The 17,542-nt window shown below is 34.5% G+C and overlaps 2 protein-coding genes across 3 annotated transcripts in view; one reads left to right on the forward strand and one right to left on the reverse strand.

The window, feature by feature from the left end:
- The window catches only part of LOC109031122 (uncharacterized), a 34,459-nt gene extending 16,979 nt beyond the window's left edge, over positions 1–17,480 (reverse strand). The window contains exon 1 of the mRNA XM_072297528.1: positions 16,526–17,480. Within this exon, the coding sequence (XP_072153629.1) occupies positions 16,526–16,542 (17 nt within the window). The 5' untranslated portion in view covers positions 16,543–17,480. The remainder of the gene's footprint in view (positions 1–16,525) is intronic.
- On the forward strand, positions 182–13,009 carry LOC109030855 (uncharacterized). 2 transcript variants are annotated; one of them, XM_019042074.2, is made up of 12 exons: positions 182–674; positions 1,537–1,637; positions 2,040–3,354; positions 4,030–4,162; positions 4,600–4,904; positions 6,412–6,613; positions 6,912–7,121; positions 8,069–8,206; positions 9,376–9,497; positions 10,086–10,317; positions 10,914–11,159; positions 12,278–13,009. In XM_019042074.2, the coding sequence occupies exons 3-12, from the start codon at positions 2,051–2,053 to the stop codon at positions 12,983–12,985; spliced, it is 3,600 nt and encodes a 1,199-aa protein (XP_018897619.2). In that variant the 5' UTR covers positions 182–674; positions 1,537–1,637; positions 2,040–2,050; the 3' UTR covers positions 12,986–13,009. The 2 variants fall into 2 exon arrangements, with proteins under 2 accessions (XP_018897619.2, XP_018897703.2); XM_019042158.2 differs by having other exon boundaries at positions 182–1,637.
- Positions 17,481–17,542: the final 62 nt, after the last annotated feature.

Raw genomic sequence — 17,542 nt, forward strand, 5'->3', positions numbered from 1 at the left:
CTATATCTTTTGAAGAACCTAACCATCTGCGAAGCGAATGAACTTTTAAATAGTCAATGAAGCGTCCAGACAATATTTTTCATTTCAGTTCAAATCTGAATAGGAAGACTGTTTTTTTTTTTTTTAAATTTTAGGAGTCTTGAAAGAAAAAAAATCCTTTTGAAAAGAATCAAAATTTCATACAAGAAAGTGAAAAAAAATATATGACAAAAGTTTGCTCAGAATACCAGAGCAAATTTTTTTCTTTTCAAATGGAGACAAACAGCATAAACCCTAACCATAACCTCAAACGTAACAAAATAATTAAAGAAAAAAATGAGCTCGGTTAATTATCCAATTTAGGTAATACATACAAGATCGATTCATTGCATGGTTTACAATTTGTAAAGCCTTGTGCCTAACATTTAATTAATCGTTTTCAGTATTTTACAATCCTCATTATAATTATGTGAGGTGTTTGTGTCAGTTGCAAACTTGCTTTTATTAAGTCCTGAAGTGCTCCATGTGTTAAAACCAAGGAACAAGAACTTAACCTTCTACTGATGCATCCTGAAGTTAGTCAAAATTGAGAACTTCACGAAATGGAACAAGTTCACATTGTTTATTACTAATATGACACCAACATCAAATATTCTATGACCTTCCTCGAATTATTTTAAGGTTACAAATTTCAGGTATGTACAATCAAACTCACTTATAGTACTCGACTTGAGAGTTAATTAAAACCACTTAACCTATCTCTATAAGTATGGAGTGATTACAGACTTACATTTTGAAGGAAATTCTACAAGCAATCATTTTACATGACCTTTATAAATTCAAGATTTACTTAGTTTTTTGTTTGCACTGATTTTATGAATTTTAGCTGTAATCTCTTCTCTTTGAAATTTTACAAGCAGATGATCTGAGTATTTTCAGGTTATCCACCAAAATACCCATCTGAAAACTTGAATTGTAAGATGAAAACTTAGTAAGAACCATTCTACATGGTTCTTTGTTCTCTCTCCTAGTCATAATTATAAGTATTTTTTTTTCCTCCCAAAATATTTTTTGAAGATACTTCACTCTTTTGTTGTCAATGAACAGGAGTTACCTATTTTGAAAATCCTATTACAACTTCACCCTTGAAATATGATCAAGAATCAGGAATCAGCCATTGCTAGGATTCTCAATTCCTAGTTGGTTTAAACTGTTGGTCCCCCAATACTCATACCCTAAAGAGTTTTGGAGCAGTATGTATCCTTATCATCTTATCTGTTCCTAAACCAGGAGGCTTCGCCCTGTAATGGCTTTGTGGTCCAATCCTCGAATCGCTTTACGCCTCAGGGGTCAAGCGTTACTCGTCACTCTTCTGATTTCATATTATAGAATACAATACGTCTGGTTACTCATCATTCAATGACTGAATTGTTCAAGCTTTTAGCTTAATAGTGGAATATCAGAAAACAGAACATAACTTAAAACAAGATGACATAAAAAATGTATACAAATTTTAGCTGAGTATTTATTTTTTCTTTCTATTTCTTCCATTCCCAGAAATTGATACGAGGCGGTGAACAATGAAGTGCGATCCTCCAATGGAACTGTTTTGATGCCAGATTTTGATTTCTAAATCTGGTTAGATTCATCCAGGAAAGGTAAAGAATATTTTTTTATAATTTTATCAACAAATGTTTTCTTCGTATTTTATAATTGGTGTTCTACAGTTTGTCTGTCAGAATGTTCTTTTCAATTTTATTGTCCTTTTTTTTTAAATGACTGGAACCAATTATTCAACAAAATCAATAATTGGTTGCACTTAGTAATGGCCATCTCGAATCTTTGGCACTAATTTTCCCCTGCTTAAATGAATGTAAAAATGTTAAATTTCCTCTATCAAAAGGTTCTGCAATTTGAATGTCGAATATTTAATCACTTTAACATCTGATCACGTTTTCACTCTTTTTTCTAATTACTACTTAATAAATTTGAAGTATACACTTCCAGAATTTTTTGAAGATTGCCATTTTTTCTAATTGTTTTTCCCCCTTTGATAATAGTTTCATGAAAAATGTCAGAAGATGTTTGCAATGCCTCCGACAAAGTTATTTTGTCCAAATTTTCCTCGGACTCTGTCAAGACAGTAAGTGATGCAAAAATATCTGCTGGAGCCTGTGGTGATTTGAAGCAAAGTCAAAAATTCACTCAGATTAAAAAAGAATTCAAATTAAGGAATGGAAACCAGAAATTGCACAACAAGAATTGCAAATTTGGGCGAAATCGGCGTAGAAACACTCAGCATTGCAGAAGCAAAGACAGGCGATGTCTTCAAATGTGTCCTCACGTCATCAAAGCCAAAGTTTGCAAAACATCACGTTCACTTGGACCAAAGTCAGATCTCAAAACAACTGCAAATATCAATGCAGTTTGTAAGTCAGATGAAGGGAATTGCTCTGTCAAAGTCAACAGAGGATGGAAACTGAAAAATGTTTTTAATAAGTTAAGATGTCTATCGCACAGAGTAGTCTTGGACACAAATTTGAGTCAAAGTAAAGTCTCGAATGAGTCGTCTGATAAAATAAGTAGTCTTGTGAGTAATCATGGTAGCTGTCGCTTATGGAAAAGCCAAGAAATGAGGGAAAGGTCATCCAAAACGATAAATGTCACAAGCTGCTCTGAGAGGACTATCATTCCGTCATCGAAGTCAGTTGAACATCGTCCCACTTCCTCAGCTTGTGCTGTTGCTCCTATAACAAGCGATGGCTCAAACAATGACGTTCAAACTGCACACTTAATTGAGTTCATTCGAGATTCAAAATCAGTGAAAACCTTGACTCCCTTTATCTCCAGCAATATTTCCGGAAATTCCGGGAATAGTAGACAAATGAAGCGTAGAGACCAAAATGATTCTTCCTTGCAGTTCCTCCAATCAAATAAGTCTTGCTTTGAACGTCTGAGTCAAGTGAAATTGAAAACTTTAAAATCAGCCCCAGCTTTATTAAGAAACTTATCTTTTATCAATCCATCTGTGGTCAAAGCACCTTCAGAAAAAGATGTGTGGAAAGTTTCAGTGGCTGTTGATAAAGTATGTCAAACATCATCACAGATTTTACCGCTGGGAAAAGTATCAACGAGCACCAGTTGCACTTCCAAAATTTCTTGTCTGTTTAGCAACAAAGAAATTCAGAATGAGATTTCCTCACTCCATGCGTTAAATGCTTCAGTGAATAAAATGTGTCAAACAGAAAGTGTTAGAAACCTATCTAGAGCTGTAAACAAAGGCACTCAAGCAAACGAGGAAACCTGCCGGGAAATTTTGAGTGATTTTAGTCAGCCGACAAGAAAACCAACAGAAGCATCCTTCAAAGAACAAAAGTAAGTCTTCTTTTGCAAAGCCTATTCATCGATGATGAAATAAAAAAACCGAGTATTTTATCCTGACATTGCGAATTTCCTGTCTTATCTCTCTTTGTTGAAGGATGACAACTCATTAAACAAAAAATCAAAATTGTAGAAATTTATCTGCTTTTTCTAGAAAAGTCTTTGAAAATTTTGTCCAAAAAATATCAAGTAACATATATTTACTTCCACAAATGAAGTAGGAGTATATACTTTCAAAAACCACCATCAAGCAGCTTTTTTTTTAGTTTCCTCGCATTTATGCTTTTCCACTTAGTCCAAATTGCAATTTAGGCCTCAAACATTTTAAGTCAATGTACTCTAATTTATCATGATGTAGGGCAGAAAAAAAAATGGAAGGGTAAAAAAAAATTTAATTTGAGAGAAAATTTTAGGTAAATTTGCTCTTAGAGGGTACCCTTCAATTTTTTCTGACATTCAATTGATAATTTAGTTTCTCTGAAGCGTATTCCACAAATTTTTCTGTTTCTTTTGGAATTTCAAAAATAATTAGGTGTCATGTAAATTTTGGAAAATTCTGTAACTACATAGAAGAACCAAAGTTGTAATCCTTTTAAAGGTTTTTTCATCTCATTGTTTTTTCAAGTTAGTTTTTAGAATTTTACATGTCAGAATCATGATTGCTTCTAGGTCTGGGGAGAAACATTTTCCTGAACAGTATGAAAGTTTTTCATCGGAGGAAACAATATCTTGCGAAGGAAACCTATCAGATATCAGATGCTCATCTTCTGCTTTTGAGCATCAAATCCTAGATTATTGTTGTGTATGTATCTTTCATTCATTATTCATGTTATATTTCATCTCTGAGCTGCAGCCAAGGCTATGAGTATACTGTTAGTATAATATGTTAGATGTGAGACAAAAGTAACAATATGTAAGGCCCTCTAAAGTAGTGTTCAACGGTCTGTGGCTTTTGGTAATAATAAGAAAAGATTATTCAACAAACCAAATAAAATGGTTAAAAACAATTACAAGAAAGACTATAATTTTTTTATAATAAATTTTGTCGGAAAATCATTTTGTAAGATCTGTCTTCCGTCTTCAGCAGTGTCGACCTTATGGTGTTGATGTCAATCTAATTTAACCTCATTATTTTTGGATGTTAAATATCGACACCTGGACAGCCATGATCAGTTGAAATTCTGAGTAATTTCCTGGTTGTTCTATGTCAAAATGCCTTTGTTTATCTTCTATTTTCAGTGCTCAAAAAATTTGGACAGGATAAGAAAGAAACTAGGTTGGCTTGAAAATGAAAAACTGACTGAAAGAACGATGAAGAAGTGTATAGCAGACAACGAATGTGCAACAACTGAAAGTTGTAAACATGAAAAGTGCAGTCATATTCTAGCAACCAGAGAAAAATACACTTGCAGAAGACACCTTCCAAAGGCTTTGTACCCTCAGAACAGTAAATCTGAGCATGCGGTAGAAAATCATGAAATCTGCACTTCTGTTGGATACATTCAACAACCATCAATCTTGAAGTCCAGCTCTTCCTTTTTCAGGTGTGTAACACAAATAGCTCAGTTACAAGTTAAATCTTCCCTCATTTGTTCCATTTCAAAGATTTTTTGTTCCCAAGACTTGTAATTGCAAAAGCCAATTTCTTGAATGCATGTCACGAAGGATAAGGGATCGACCAATTAAAGAAGTTGAAGAAAAGATGTGTCTAATATACATAACACGATTGTAGACTATTTGTTATTCTTCAAAATTCTGTAGTTGGATCATTTCAGTGTAATGACGTCTAGTTCATTGTCATGAATCTAAATTGTCGTGAAAGCAGGAACGGCGAACATCAGGGTGATTTCACGATAATAGGAATAGTCGTGTCGCCGTAGGTTATGAACGACATAGGGCAAAACGATTGAAAACTAAATTAATTAATCAATAGGAATGATGTCCCTGAACCTATCCATGCTAAAAAATATGATGAATTATTATTATATTTAATAATATGAGACTCTAAAGGCCGAAAATGTCCGGTCGGTTATGCGTCGCCAACCCCGATTTTGAAGCAAAAGAGCAATTTGCGGTAACAAATCAGTACTGATAATGAACTCTTTGGCAATATTTGCTGAAAAGAGACTCTAGTGTTCAAGAAAATTGCCAGTTTGAACTGAAATGTTTATTATTGAGCGAGAAAAGTCATAAGAAAGAGGTGTCGCCACATTTGGCAACAAATTTTTGCAGTTGTATGAAGTGCAGTGTTTATCTCGCCAGATGGAGTCAGGAGTTTCAAAACTGCCATCAAATTGTTCGCTGAAGTCTTCTTCACAAAACCATTACTGATAAGTCAGTTTTTTTTACAATGAAAACTTTAATTATCATGAAAACCAGTGATTTTTACGTGTGTAGCACTAATTCCTCACTACGCAAAAACCTGAATTTAATAGTATTAAACTAAAAGGAAGTCTCCAAAGTTTAGAAAACTTTTAAGGCAGCATTAATTCCACCTCATAACTCAAGAATTGCCAAGTTTCATCTTTTGTATCATCTTTAATCTCACATTTTTGAGTGTCGGTTACGCTGTGTCTGTTACGTAACCGACACAATCTGGCAGGGCCGCCATGTTTGCGTGGACCTCCAGCAGTCCCGCGGGAAGCGCGGATACCTGATTCAATGGCTTGTTTATCAATCACTTTAACTTTGCACTGAATCAAAATAGAGCGTGCCAAAGCTGGAAAAAGGAAGTTTAATATCTTTAAAATGAGGTAATGAAATCCTGTTAAAATTGGTGCACTTTTATTTCTAAGGTATTTCACATTTTAACTATTCCTGTTATCGTGAAATCACCCATCAAATCATCCGCACATGGTGTTGTCCGTATTTTGCATTATCCAGATTGGTTTGCCAAGTGCTTGTGATACGTGGGCAAAATTTTGCCCTCTTTCATAATCTTCCTTAGAATGCAGACTGTTTCCAAAGTTTGCCCAGCAAGTTTTAAGAAAATAAATTCTTCCATCAAATTTGATGCAATTGAATTTTGAACTACAGACTTAATTTTTTCAGAGTGGATCCTCACAGAAACCATGTCAACTGTCATGCATGTAACATCCACAGAAACCATGAACTATGGGAATCTAAGAACTCTTGTTGTTACGATTTTTCGTTGACTCGTGCCAACTTCTTGAAACTCTATCCGGAACCCTACATCAATCATCTCTCGAACGCTGTATCAAATGTGCAATTAATATTCCACAAAGAGGGCAAGGTAGGTAAAGTTATTAGCTCAAATAAGTGTAAGTCTTAACTTTTAAGCATAAGTTTTGTTTTTTTGATGGGTTTAGGACTTCAGTACTTTACTGAGATCATAGCCAGGTAATAATATTTAAAGCTAATAAATCAATCATCTACAGTTTAGTTTATTGAAATTAATTCTAAGTTTTTGAAGTGAAGCTGCATAGCTTGAGAATAATCTGAGGAGCCGACAAACATCATCAATCTAGCCTCAACACTCTTTTCTCACGTCCTTTAGTATTATCAAAACATATTTGCTTGCTCCCTTCCAGAACCGGAAACAATTGTATGTCTGTCAAGAATGCAAGATGAATGCCTCGTGGAATCGACATGCTCGTAAACACCGGTTGAGTCCAAAGTGGCGGAAATCAATCTCAACTTGCGATTCTCAAACTCCTTCTTCAGTCCCTGATGCCTATTCTTCATCTACTGATGCTTGTAGCAAGACGTTCACAAATTCAAATTCTTATCACTGTAATAAGGTAACCTTCCTTAAAATACCTCTGAGTCGTTAGAAAAAAGTTATGTATGAAAAAATAGGAGAGGGGTCGGAAACTGCTCAAGGATTCAATGAGATGGTTAAAATTTTAAAAAGTTGTCTTTCTTGAAGCTTTCCTTCAATCATGGACATCTCTTTCTCCAAGAACCTCACTCAAAACTCAATGCAAATCCCAAATATAATTGCAGCATTAAAAATTGTAAGTCTGTGATAAAGATTTCACAACGTAGTTGTTTCAATTTGTAGTTAAATCTCAATATATCTCAGGTACTTTTATGAAAATGGATTATACTGACAGCTACTCTACGTACATTACAAATCATACTAATCAGAAAAAATCCAAGGGAAATCCTAAAATTTGACCATCAATCCCTTTTGATCTTCAAATTGGTTAGTATTTATTTTAAGAGATAAGTAAAGGCCAGCACTATTGGAGCGGTTCTGCGACATTTTTGGCCCGAGTTTTGCCTCTCTTTCAATTCACCCATTGAGAATTTTTAAACTTTTGGATCTCAAAAAATTTCTAGGTGTCAAATTAACAAATTTTACGTAAAGTATTACTCACAATATTTGATAATGAAATAATTTTAAGTAAATCTAAACAGCTCCAGTGAAGATGGCAAATTAACAAATAAAATTTTCAGAGATTTTTACTCAAGTCATATTATTCATATTATTTCGAACTATTTCCTGCTCAAATTTGTTGTCTTCATATCCGATATGATACAAGATTTTTTGACTGTAATGAATTTTCTAAAGAATATCTGACAATTCCTACATAATTAATCAGCTAATTGATTATTAAATTATTCTTATCAGTATCTTGTAGATTTACCTAATTTTCTTTTAAAAATAATGGAAAATTTTCTTAGCATCAGTCTTTTTTTGTATTTCTGTCCTCAAATTCAAGTATCAAATGTTCTTCTTCAGAGCAAGCAGATGCAGCAGAAGAAAGTTAAACGGCGGCGCAAACCCAGACAAGAAAATTTCAGACCAAGTTACAAAGATGTAGGAAACAACATATCACAGCTTGAGATGAACTCAGATCAGGGAACGTTGAACCATGGGGTAAAAAAGACACATTTCCTTTAAAAATTTTGTATTCTTTGAAACAATATGAATTTTGTCTTTTTAAAATTTAATCATAAATTGAGGAGCTTGGAGGGCAAGGCGCACAAGTGCAATTTTTGAAAAAATTGAGAGATTCATGATTTAAAGTAAAACTAGTGATGCATATATTGTATAAAATTTGCTCCCAAATTCCAATTCTTAAGCATCAAAAATTGAGTTTGAACTATCTCTCCGCCCTAAGAATCCATGTAATTTCGAAACTTCAAAATGGTTTCTCGAAAAAGCAAATACTGCACCTATGCCCCTTGTCCTCCAAGCCCCTCAATTGAATCCAGAGACAATATTTTTGAAACATATTTTAACAACCACTTTTCTTATGAAATAAAAAATAAACTTTTTTAATTTTACTTTTCAAGTAGGTATTGGATACTCGCAACAAGTAAATTGACTTCTCCTGGCGGTTTGTGACTTAAGCACCCAAGAAATAAGGAAGGCTATGTTTAAAAAATTGGCACAACCTTAGGACAGTATTCATAGTCGTTTTTTAAATCTTAAGGCCCTCTTTAGCCATAAGAGTTACACTGGTTAAGGGTGCTCTAACATTTAAAGAATGGTCATTCATAAATATGACCCTAGACCTCTGTTGCAACCTTGCTCTTTACAAATCATATTGTTCCATTATTAAAAGTTTGTTTAACCTCCAAAAAACGTGTAAATTGCACCTAAAAATTAGGTTTCCCAACGGAATGGCTCCATAACTTTGCGCTGAAGTGATAATACTACTTGCTTGCATCATTGAATTTTTACCGATTCAGCTAATTTTAAAAAAAATCTCAATGCAAAAAGATGCTGCGAGTATTGCAAAATCTCTGGGAACTAAATACAGATGTTGACTTGTTTATTTAATGTCTGTCGCTCGTTCTTGAAGTTTATCCTTCTCATTTTACAGTACTTCATTGTGCCTTCTTCAACCATAAGCTGATGGTCTTTTCATTGTGAACTCTTCAGACCTGAATGAGCACTCGCTGGGCAATGGTTGCTAGAAAGGTTGCGGCAATATTTTAGTAACATTTTGACAACAATTGCCCGGGTGGGCAATAATGTAAAATTTAAGAATAGTTTCTTGGATTGTCAAAATAACTCCTTCTTCAATTATGATTTTACAGGATGGTCATGGCAGTATGTTAGATCCATCTAAACAGTGTTCAATGAACAGCCCCCAGCATAAAACAACTGATGCCTTTTTACCACCGCCACCCCCTCCACTTTATGAGTATCCTGCTTACAAGTATGTATAACTTAATCAGTTTGATAGTTAATTGTAAATTTCTTTTTCCTTTTGATTTAAGGTCCATGGTATGGGAAGATGAGCTGCTGAGCTACGGAATTGGCACCATTGAGATAAGAGTGTTTGACTCAAAGAAAATGAGAAAATTAAATCGTGTAAAAGGATGTCTGCAATATGCCAAACCGAGATCCATATTCTGAAAGTTTCACCATCAAAATTTAATTTTTTATGGTAATATTCTCTGGTACCTGGAAGCGGCTCTCTGGTACATGTATAAGTAATAAGGTATTTTAATTTCATATCAGTGAAGGGCCTTAAATTACAGTCTTAACCAAGAATTTGGAGTCCTGAAAACGGCCCGAAAAGTAGGCTATTTTTTTTCAAGACTGTGTTTTTAAATGATCCAGTTCAAACTCTCGTGACTCCAGTAAGGTTTCAACATTTTTGGACATATTTTGCCAGTACAAATATCCCTTAGAAATTATTGTACGCACCAGTGCAAGCAAGCCAATGTTTAATTTTATTATATGGACGTCACTTTTCCTGTCAAGGGTCATATATTGCTTATCACTTGCTTTATTTTTACAGCTGTAGGTACAATGAAGGAGAATACACAAAAACCTATCCTCATGGTCAGCGGTTCAGAGTAAATTCACAAAAAAAATCTCCGGAGGCCATTGGATCCAAAATGAATGAACCAATCGGTCCACAGCAAAAGAATACTCCTTGTAACAGAGTACAGGAATCATCTTCATTATTAAATGAATACCAAATTACCAGGCATTCATCTTTCAAAGGCATTGAATCATCTCACTCAGAGGTAACTGATAAATTTTCTCTCGGAAGTTGAATTCCATCTTTTCTGAAGTTTCCAGTGGGCAATATATCTCTGTTGATTTTGGGTATAGAAATGTGCCATTGCATTCGGCCAGATCTTATTACTACTTACTAATTTACAAAATATTAACATCAAAACTCCTTATGTAATATTCCACGACATATCCCACACATGTTGTTCATGGTGTTTTAAATCTCCGCTCCTCTTTTATTTTTTTAAAGGAGATAAAGTCAATCTATTTCCTTGAGGTATTCTTAAAATGTTCTGCGCACAGAGAAGAACAATCCTAGCAGTCTTTAAGAATTGATGGTGGGTAGTTCTCCACTAAAAAAATAATGTATGACAGGAAGTCTGAAATATTGTAAACTGAGATACGTTATTTGGGAGTTTCACCACCATCGTGCATTATTTAAGGTACAATCTGTCTTCCATATCAAACACCCTAAAATAGAATTCGTCTCCTAAATGGATCTTGTTAAGCTTTCAAGGGTGTGAAAATGGGCGTTTATTTCCTCTGAATGGGATTTAGTGTGGTATTTTGCTTCATTTTTCAACGATTTTTCAACTGTTTTTTCCAGACTTCTAATGCTTTTGTCCAACCAAACAACCAAAAATATGTAACAGAAAAAGTAGGAGCAGGTTTTTCAAACTACAACAAATCTTCCAATCATTTACTGAGGTACCCAGGATTTGGCGATTGCGTCTCATCGCAACCAATCATACTCAGTCAGAAGAAGAAACAAGCCTCTGCAGATACCAAAGTTCGAAAGAAAATCAAAGACAAATATCGAAGAGATGGAGCGTCAGTCCGATGTTTGATCCGAGTGAGGAATGATTATTTACGTATCTGTCGCAGGCAAATAGTCAAATCAGGCATATTTTGTTAAATTACAAGTCGTGTAGTCAAATTTTGAAAATGTACAAATTTTAGAAGGTTTTCAAGAAAGACATCTTGAGTTTTGAACATTCTAAAAGTAAAAATTCATCAAATTCAGGGACTTTCCTCGAATATTCTTCTCCAAATGCTCCTTATACGTTTCAAATGCCAAAATTTGAAAAATTCTTTATTTTACGACATGCAGTACATTTTGAGATGAATGTTAGTTCCAGGGCCAAAGATTATTATGGATAACTTTGTATGATGCACATTTGTTCAGTGAATAATTTCCTTCTTAAACAAACAATAAGAATTATTTTGTCTAAAATTAGGAAATGAACCAAAATTTGAATTTCAGTAAAATTATTAGACTATTTGCCTAGGCGTTTGAAAAAATGCTTGATTCAACTATTGCCTGTCACACACCCAAACTATTATCTAACTTCAAATATTATATTTTATCCACACAGGTGAGCTACCATCAAACTAGTGTGACAAACATCAAGCAAACTAATGCATAGATATAGGGTAACATCACTTTTTGCCTTGTCAAACTAGTTTCAACTGAGCTAAACCTGGTGGGCACAGCTAATTTTATGCAATCGCTAAACTACATTGGCCAAAGTTCAAAGTAAATTTGCCTTTGTAGATGAGATGAACTAGATTTAGGTACAGGAAGGTAGATTATCAGGACACTAAAATGCAATGGGTCTAATTAACGCTGTAATTTTAAAAAACAAAAAATAGATGAAGATCAGTTGCAAAGTTCGAGCAGGAAAAGTTGCCCACAGGCTAATTGCTATTTGTAGTAGTATGTTACGTATTAATTTTCACCATTTTTAGTGAATCGATTTAAAATTCAACTTACCCTTCTTCTTGTTGTAGGTAAATTATCAAATGCAATGGAATAATCCAGCTCCATTCCAAGAGAGAAATTATATAAATTAGGTTTCTGAAGTGTTTCTCTAAACAATTTCTTATTTTCTCGTCTAGTTTGATTTATTTTTCTGAATAATTTTATTTTCTTCTTGTTAATTTCCTTGATCACTATTTTCTTTTATTCAGGAAGCTTTGATAACAGAAAGAAACAACAAGTATGGAAGGAAAAGTTTGACAGCAGAAAAAGAAGAGAATTGTCAGTCAAGAAATTTTTCAACAGCTGAGTCCTTTACAAGAATGACAACTTTGAATGGTAAAAATCAATCAGATTTTTCATCTGAAACACATAAAAATAATGTTAAATCATGCTCCTTCAATAAAAAGCCAGCAAACGAACATACCATTCCTGGCGCATTCCAATCATCTAAAAACACATTCTGTCAGTTGTCAGATACATCGGTGATATCAGAAACTGCCATGGAAGTATCAGCCAGGGCCCTCTTCAATGACAAACATCGTAAAATTTTCAGAAGTGAGAGTATGCAATGGCCTAATATTTCAAACTCAGCGAAGAGGGAAGTTACCAAACGCTTCAGTGAAGAATTCACCAGTCAGCGACCTGTTTTTGAGGAGAGACATTCAAGCACTAGAATAGAGAACGACACTCACGAAAGCTTCCGGAATGAGACTGTAAAAACGTTACCATCGTCTGGCCATGATTTGAGGACCAATGAAGATTTATCTTCCTCTAATGAGTCACTGTCCTTATACTTCAGGTTAATGGATGTCATAGCGAAAAAACGACAGCAGTTCAAAAAGGAAGAAAGGAGGAGGATGAAATTTCAGGAACCAAAACTTATAAACAAAACTATTGTAGCCGCAAATAAAGACTGAAATAAAATGTAATTATTATTCCTACACTTGGACTTTTTTATTGCTCCTCCTTCATCAACGTATCACCTGTACTTAGTTTCCTTCCTCTATAAATTGAATGGCTGTGAGGACAAGGCTTATAAGTATAGTGTTTTGTAATTATTTTGGGAAACACATATGTGTTCTTAAGTTTCAAAATTACATGGAGCCTTTTGGCGGAATGAAAGTTCAAAATCACAATTTTAGTAAAAATTGGATTTTCGCAGTGATATCATCACATAATATATTTCAAGACTAGTTCTGGTTGAAATCGCTAATATCTCAATTTTTTCATTAACTGCTTTCATGCGCCTTGACTTCCGAGTCCTTCAACTGCAGTTTTTCTGTGCGCTAGTTTATGTAAATAATTTAAATCCTACTCATAGTCGCAGTTATATTTGGCAAAAACTGATTAGGAATGTTAGCCTCCTTTTTTAATAGAAACAATTCGTAGAAGTCTTTGTTAGTCAGCAAAAAAGGTGATTTGGTGGAGATTGAGAGAAATATTAAGCTACAATTCAAGCGACTATCCTGGGACTCGCCAAAAAATTTTAAGTCCCTGTTGCCAGCATTGCGATTTCTTTCTGTTATTGCATAACGAGGCTTTAATAATATTTAAGCACATGAAGCTGGGAAAAATAAATTTCTACAAATTTATAAGGTAAAACTGAAAATTTTTACCTTTTTAAACTTTCAGAATATTGTTGTGTGCCCCAACATGCCTATATCTATCTATACCAGCCTGGCGCCTGTCTCTCCTTTTCATCCTCTCAACCCCGCGCCAGGCACCTCCCTTGTCCGCGATTCCGCGACCTCGGAAACTCCCGTTAGCCCGGTACCGCCTGGCACGGATGATTCCCTACCTGTTTCTTCCCCGGCTTTCCCTTCATCATGATCATCCCCTTGAACAGCAACCAGGAGACAGGAGACGGACACTCTGATTTTGGCATCGCTAGGGCCACCACGCCGCGCCGGGATCGCGACCTCCTGACATAGTCACATAGCAGTTAGATTTGTTGTCACCTCACTGTACGCCTATCGACTTATACATAGTTTGTACCCACGATACCTGTAGTTGTCTTTTCGTTCATTCATCATACCCATATTCGGTACCACCACGGTACACCTACGTACACTGGCCCAGCACCAGAACATTACAGTGGCGCAGTCGGTAAAAGAACTACTCCCTTAAAAAAAGAACTCTCCCAACCATTCTGGCAGTCGTCTGGCAGTCGAAAAGAGGATGAGAAGACGGACATCCGAGCACTTCGCCTATTTTCTGGACATACTTCCATCAGGACTGCATCGTCGCGAAGTTTATCGAAACTAAACATTTTCTGGATACACTACGGCCAAGACCACACCGCCCAAAGTTCATCAACGTTTCAATTCATCAACGTTTCAAAGCTCATCGAAATTTTGTGCAACATGTGTAATTTAGAAAACCCATCGCATTTTCTAAGTGTTATTCTTCCCTCGTTTTCCGGTGGTGACAGACACAATTATGGCGAATTCATTGAATCATGTGAAACTATCATTTATTTTACCAAGCCTTTGCTTCGAGAGCAAGTACTCTCTCAAATTTTAATTCCAAAATTAGCTTCAAATCTTAGCCATAAATTAAACGCAAATTCCATCAATTCTTGGGAAACTCTCAAGCATGCTTTAATTTACAACTTTCAGAGTGATTTAAAGTCTAAGTTACGGGAAAATTTTGGTAAGTACTGTCCGCAGTGTCAAACTACAGAACATAATCATTTAAATTGTAAAATTTGGGTAAGTCTGAATGTAGACACTATCTCTGATGCTAAACCTCCTTGTGCATTCTCCACAGATGAACCTCAATATTGTCTAAGATTAATAGAAATGGTTTCTCCCAGAATTTCAAAACTTACTGAAAACGAATATGATTTCTTAATTTGTGTATTTAATTTCGTCAAAAACGCCCTTTCCGAGCAAGCTGCAGTATGCTTCTTTCTAGTCATAAGTGAAAAGTTACCTCCAGTTATTAAAAATAAAATTCCAGAGGACTCATTTGAAAATTTAGAAACTTTTATGGAGACTCTGAACAAGCAGAAGCAAAAGAAAACATCTTCAATTTCTAACTCAAAATTCGCATATCCAAATAGGAATGTAGGATTTTTATCAAGCTACAAATATGATTCAAATCTCGATCAACTTTCAAATTCCATTTCCAACTGTACTTCTATTTTTGTTCCTGAATCAAATTTTACATCAAATCCTGATTCTTTTTCTTTCGAAACTCCAGACCATCGATTAAATCCTGATTCAAATTTTAAAACTACTTTTCAGTCGATCACTTCCTCAAATTCAAATTTTCATTCTAGTTTTAAGGCAAGTCGTTATTCAAACCCTGATTCAAATTCTCATACGAATTTTGATAGTATTAATTCAAATTCTCTTTCAAACTTTGGATCAAATTCTGATACAGATATTGAACCTAGTCTTAAGTCAAAAAATATTTTAAATTCTAATAATTTGAGGTCTTTGAACTCGCACTCAAATTCTCAATCTAGTTTTAAGTCAAATTCGCCTTCAAATCCTCATGATATTTCTTCGAATTCTGATTCGCATTCAAATTCTAACTCTAGTCTTAAGTCAAAATCTGCTTCAAATCCTAATGATTTCAAGCCAAATGCTCATTCGCATTCACATTCTTACTCTAGTTTTAAGTCAACATCTCCTTCAAATCCTCATCATATCGAGCCGAATTCTGATTTGCTTCATTCAAATTCTTACTCTAGTTTTAAGTCAAACTCTCCTACAAATCCTCATGATATTAGGCCGTACTCCGAATCGCATTCAAATTCTGACTGTAATGTTAAGTCTAGTTTTACTTCAGATCCTCCTGAATCGGATCCCACATCTAAAGAAGGTCAAAAACTCCCTTCTAATAATTTTAATGTTAATCTTAAGGAAAATCGAAATCAAAATAATTCTAATCAAATCAAAACTCTTAGTTTTAAGCAAACGTTGCATCAAACTTCATTGTCCGAAGATTCTTGCAAACGTACATTTAGTACTACTAGGCATAGCATAGATAATCATAGTATCGATAAGCATAGTATTGATAATCTTTCCAATACTCTGAACTTATCTGAAAATACTACTTCTTCGCCTGATCCTTCGATCGATTCAAGCACTACTTCCATGTGTCCCAACTTTAACCTTAGACCTACAGATTCTACCTTTGAACTCACCAAGTCATTGTTAAATCTTGATCTTAAATCTTCTATGAACAACTCAAGGTCATTACATTTAGATTCTAGCTCAAATTATGTTCATGAAAATCAAAATTTTCTCAAACCTATGTACTCTGAAATTTCTTCTTCTGCTTCAAAATCTTCTATTAGCTATTCATCAAGTAGTGACACTTTCAACTCTTCTAACGTTCATCCTGTTACTTCAGACTCTAAAACATACGTTCTTGAAAATCGAAATTTAATAACTACATTTTTCCCAGATTTAAAGACAAAACCTTCAAAAAGCAAAAATACTAACTTGCATTCAAGTCGCATACATCATGATATTCAACAGCACCCAAGTTATCGTTCCCCTCCAACATTTGATAATCAGCAAAACTCAAGCTCGTTATATTTTCCTTATTGTAATTTTATCCCAAAATCTGATATCAACATTCGTTTTAATCACCATCCGAATAACCTTCAAAAATCTGAAAATCAACGCTTTAAAGATAAAAGTAACAAGAACTCCAGTCCAAATTTGTATTTTCAACCATACAATTTAATCAAAAATTTTCAGAGCAATTCTGTCCCCAATCATCAATCCAAACAATTTCAAAACAAAATACAGTCTAACTCCAAAAATTATGTTAGTTCCGAGGCTAAAAATAATCGCTCTGAAAACCGAGGAAGGACTTCAAAAAATAAATCGCCTAATTCACATCCATCACAAAAATCGACAAAAAAGTCGCTCCCAAAACCGCAACACACTGGTAAAATTAAAGATGAAGTGTTAACTAAAACGCCCATAGTTTCCTCTCCTAACAATCTTAAATCCAATAAAACCACAAGCGAACATTCTCTCGATAAATCAAAGTGTAATTCATGTTCTAACATCAAAATTAAATTAGATCCAGCCATATTCATTTTCTCAGCTCTTTTTCTAAGCGAGTCCGTTTTCATCACCACACTACTGCACTTACTTCTGATCCTTCATTTTCTCCAAGATTCTGTTAAAATCTCTGACAACAGTGTTTTTAAGAAACTTTTAAACATGCTCTCCAACCTACCATTTAAACTGCTCACAAAATTGCACTCATTCCCTAAATTTCACTCGGCAAATTTCAACGTAAATAATCATCACCCAGCTACGAACGAACATAAAAATGAAAACCCCAATTACATTCGAAAAAGTAATCAGCGATCTTCAACCTGCGTTTCTCACTCACATTAATTCGTCTTCATTTCAATTCAACATACATTACATTTCTTCTGTTTTCTCCAGACTATCTCCTTACGTCTTTATCTACATTCTATATTTTTAATCTTCTCTAAA

This window comes from Bemisia tabaci, chromosome 2 (genome assembly GCF_918797505.1).
Source record: "Bemisia tabaci chromosome 2, PGI_BMITA_v3".
Classification (NCBI taxonomy): domain Eukaryota; kingdom Metazoa; phylum Arthropoda; class Insecta; order Hemiptera; family Aleyrodidae; genus Bemisia; species Bemisia tabaci.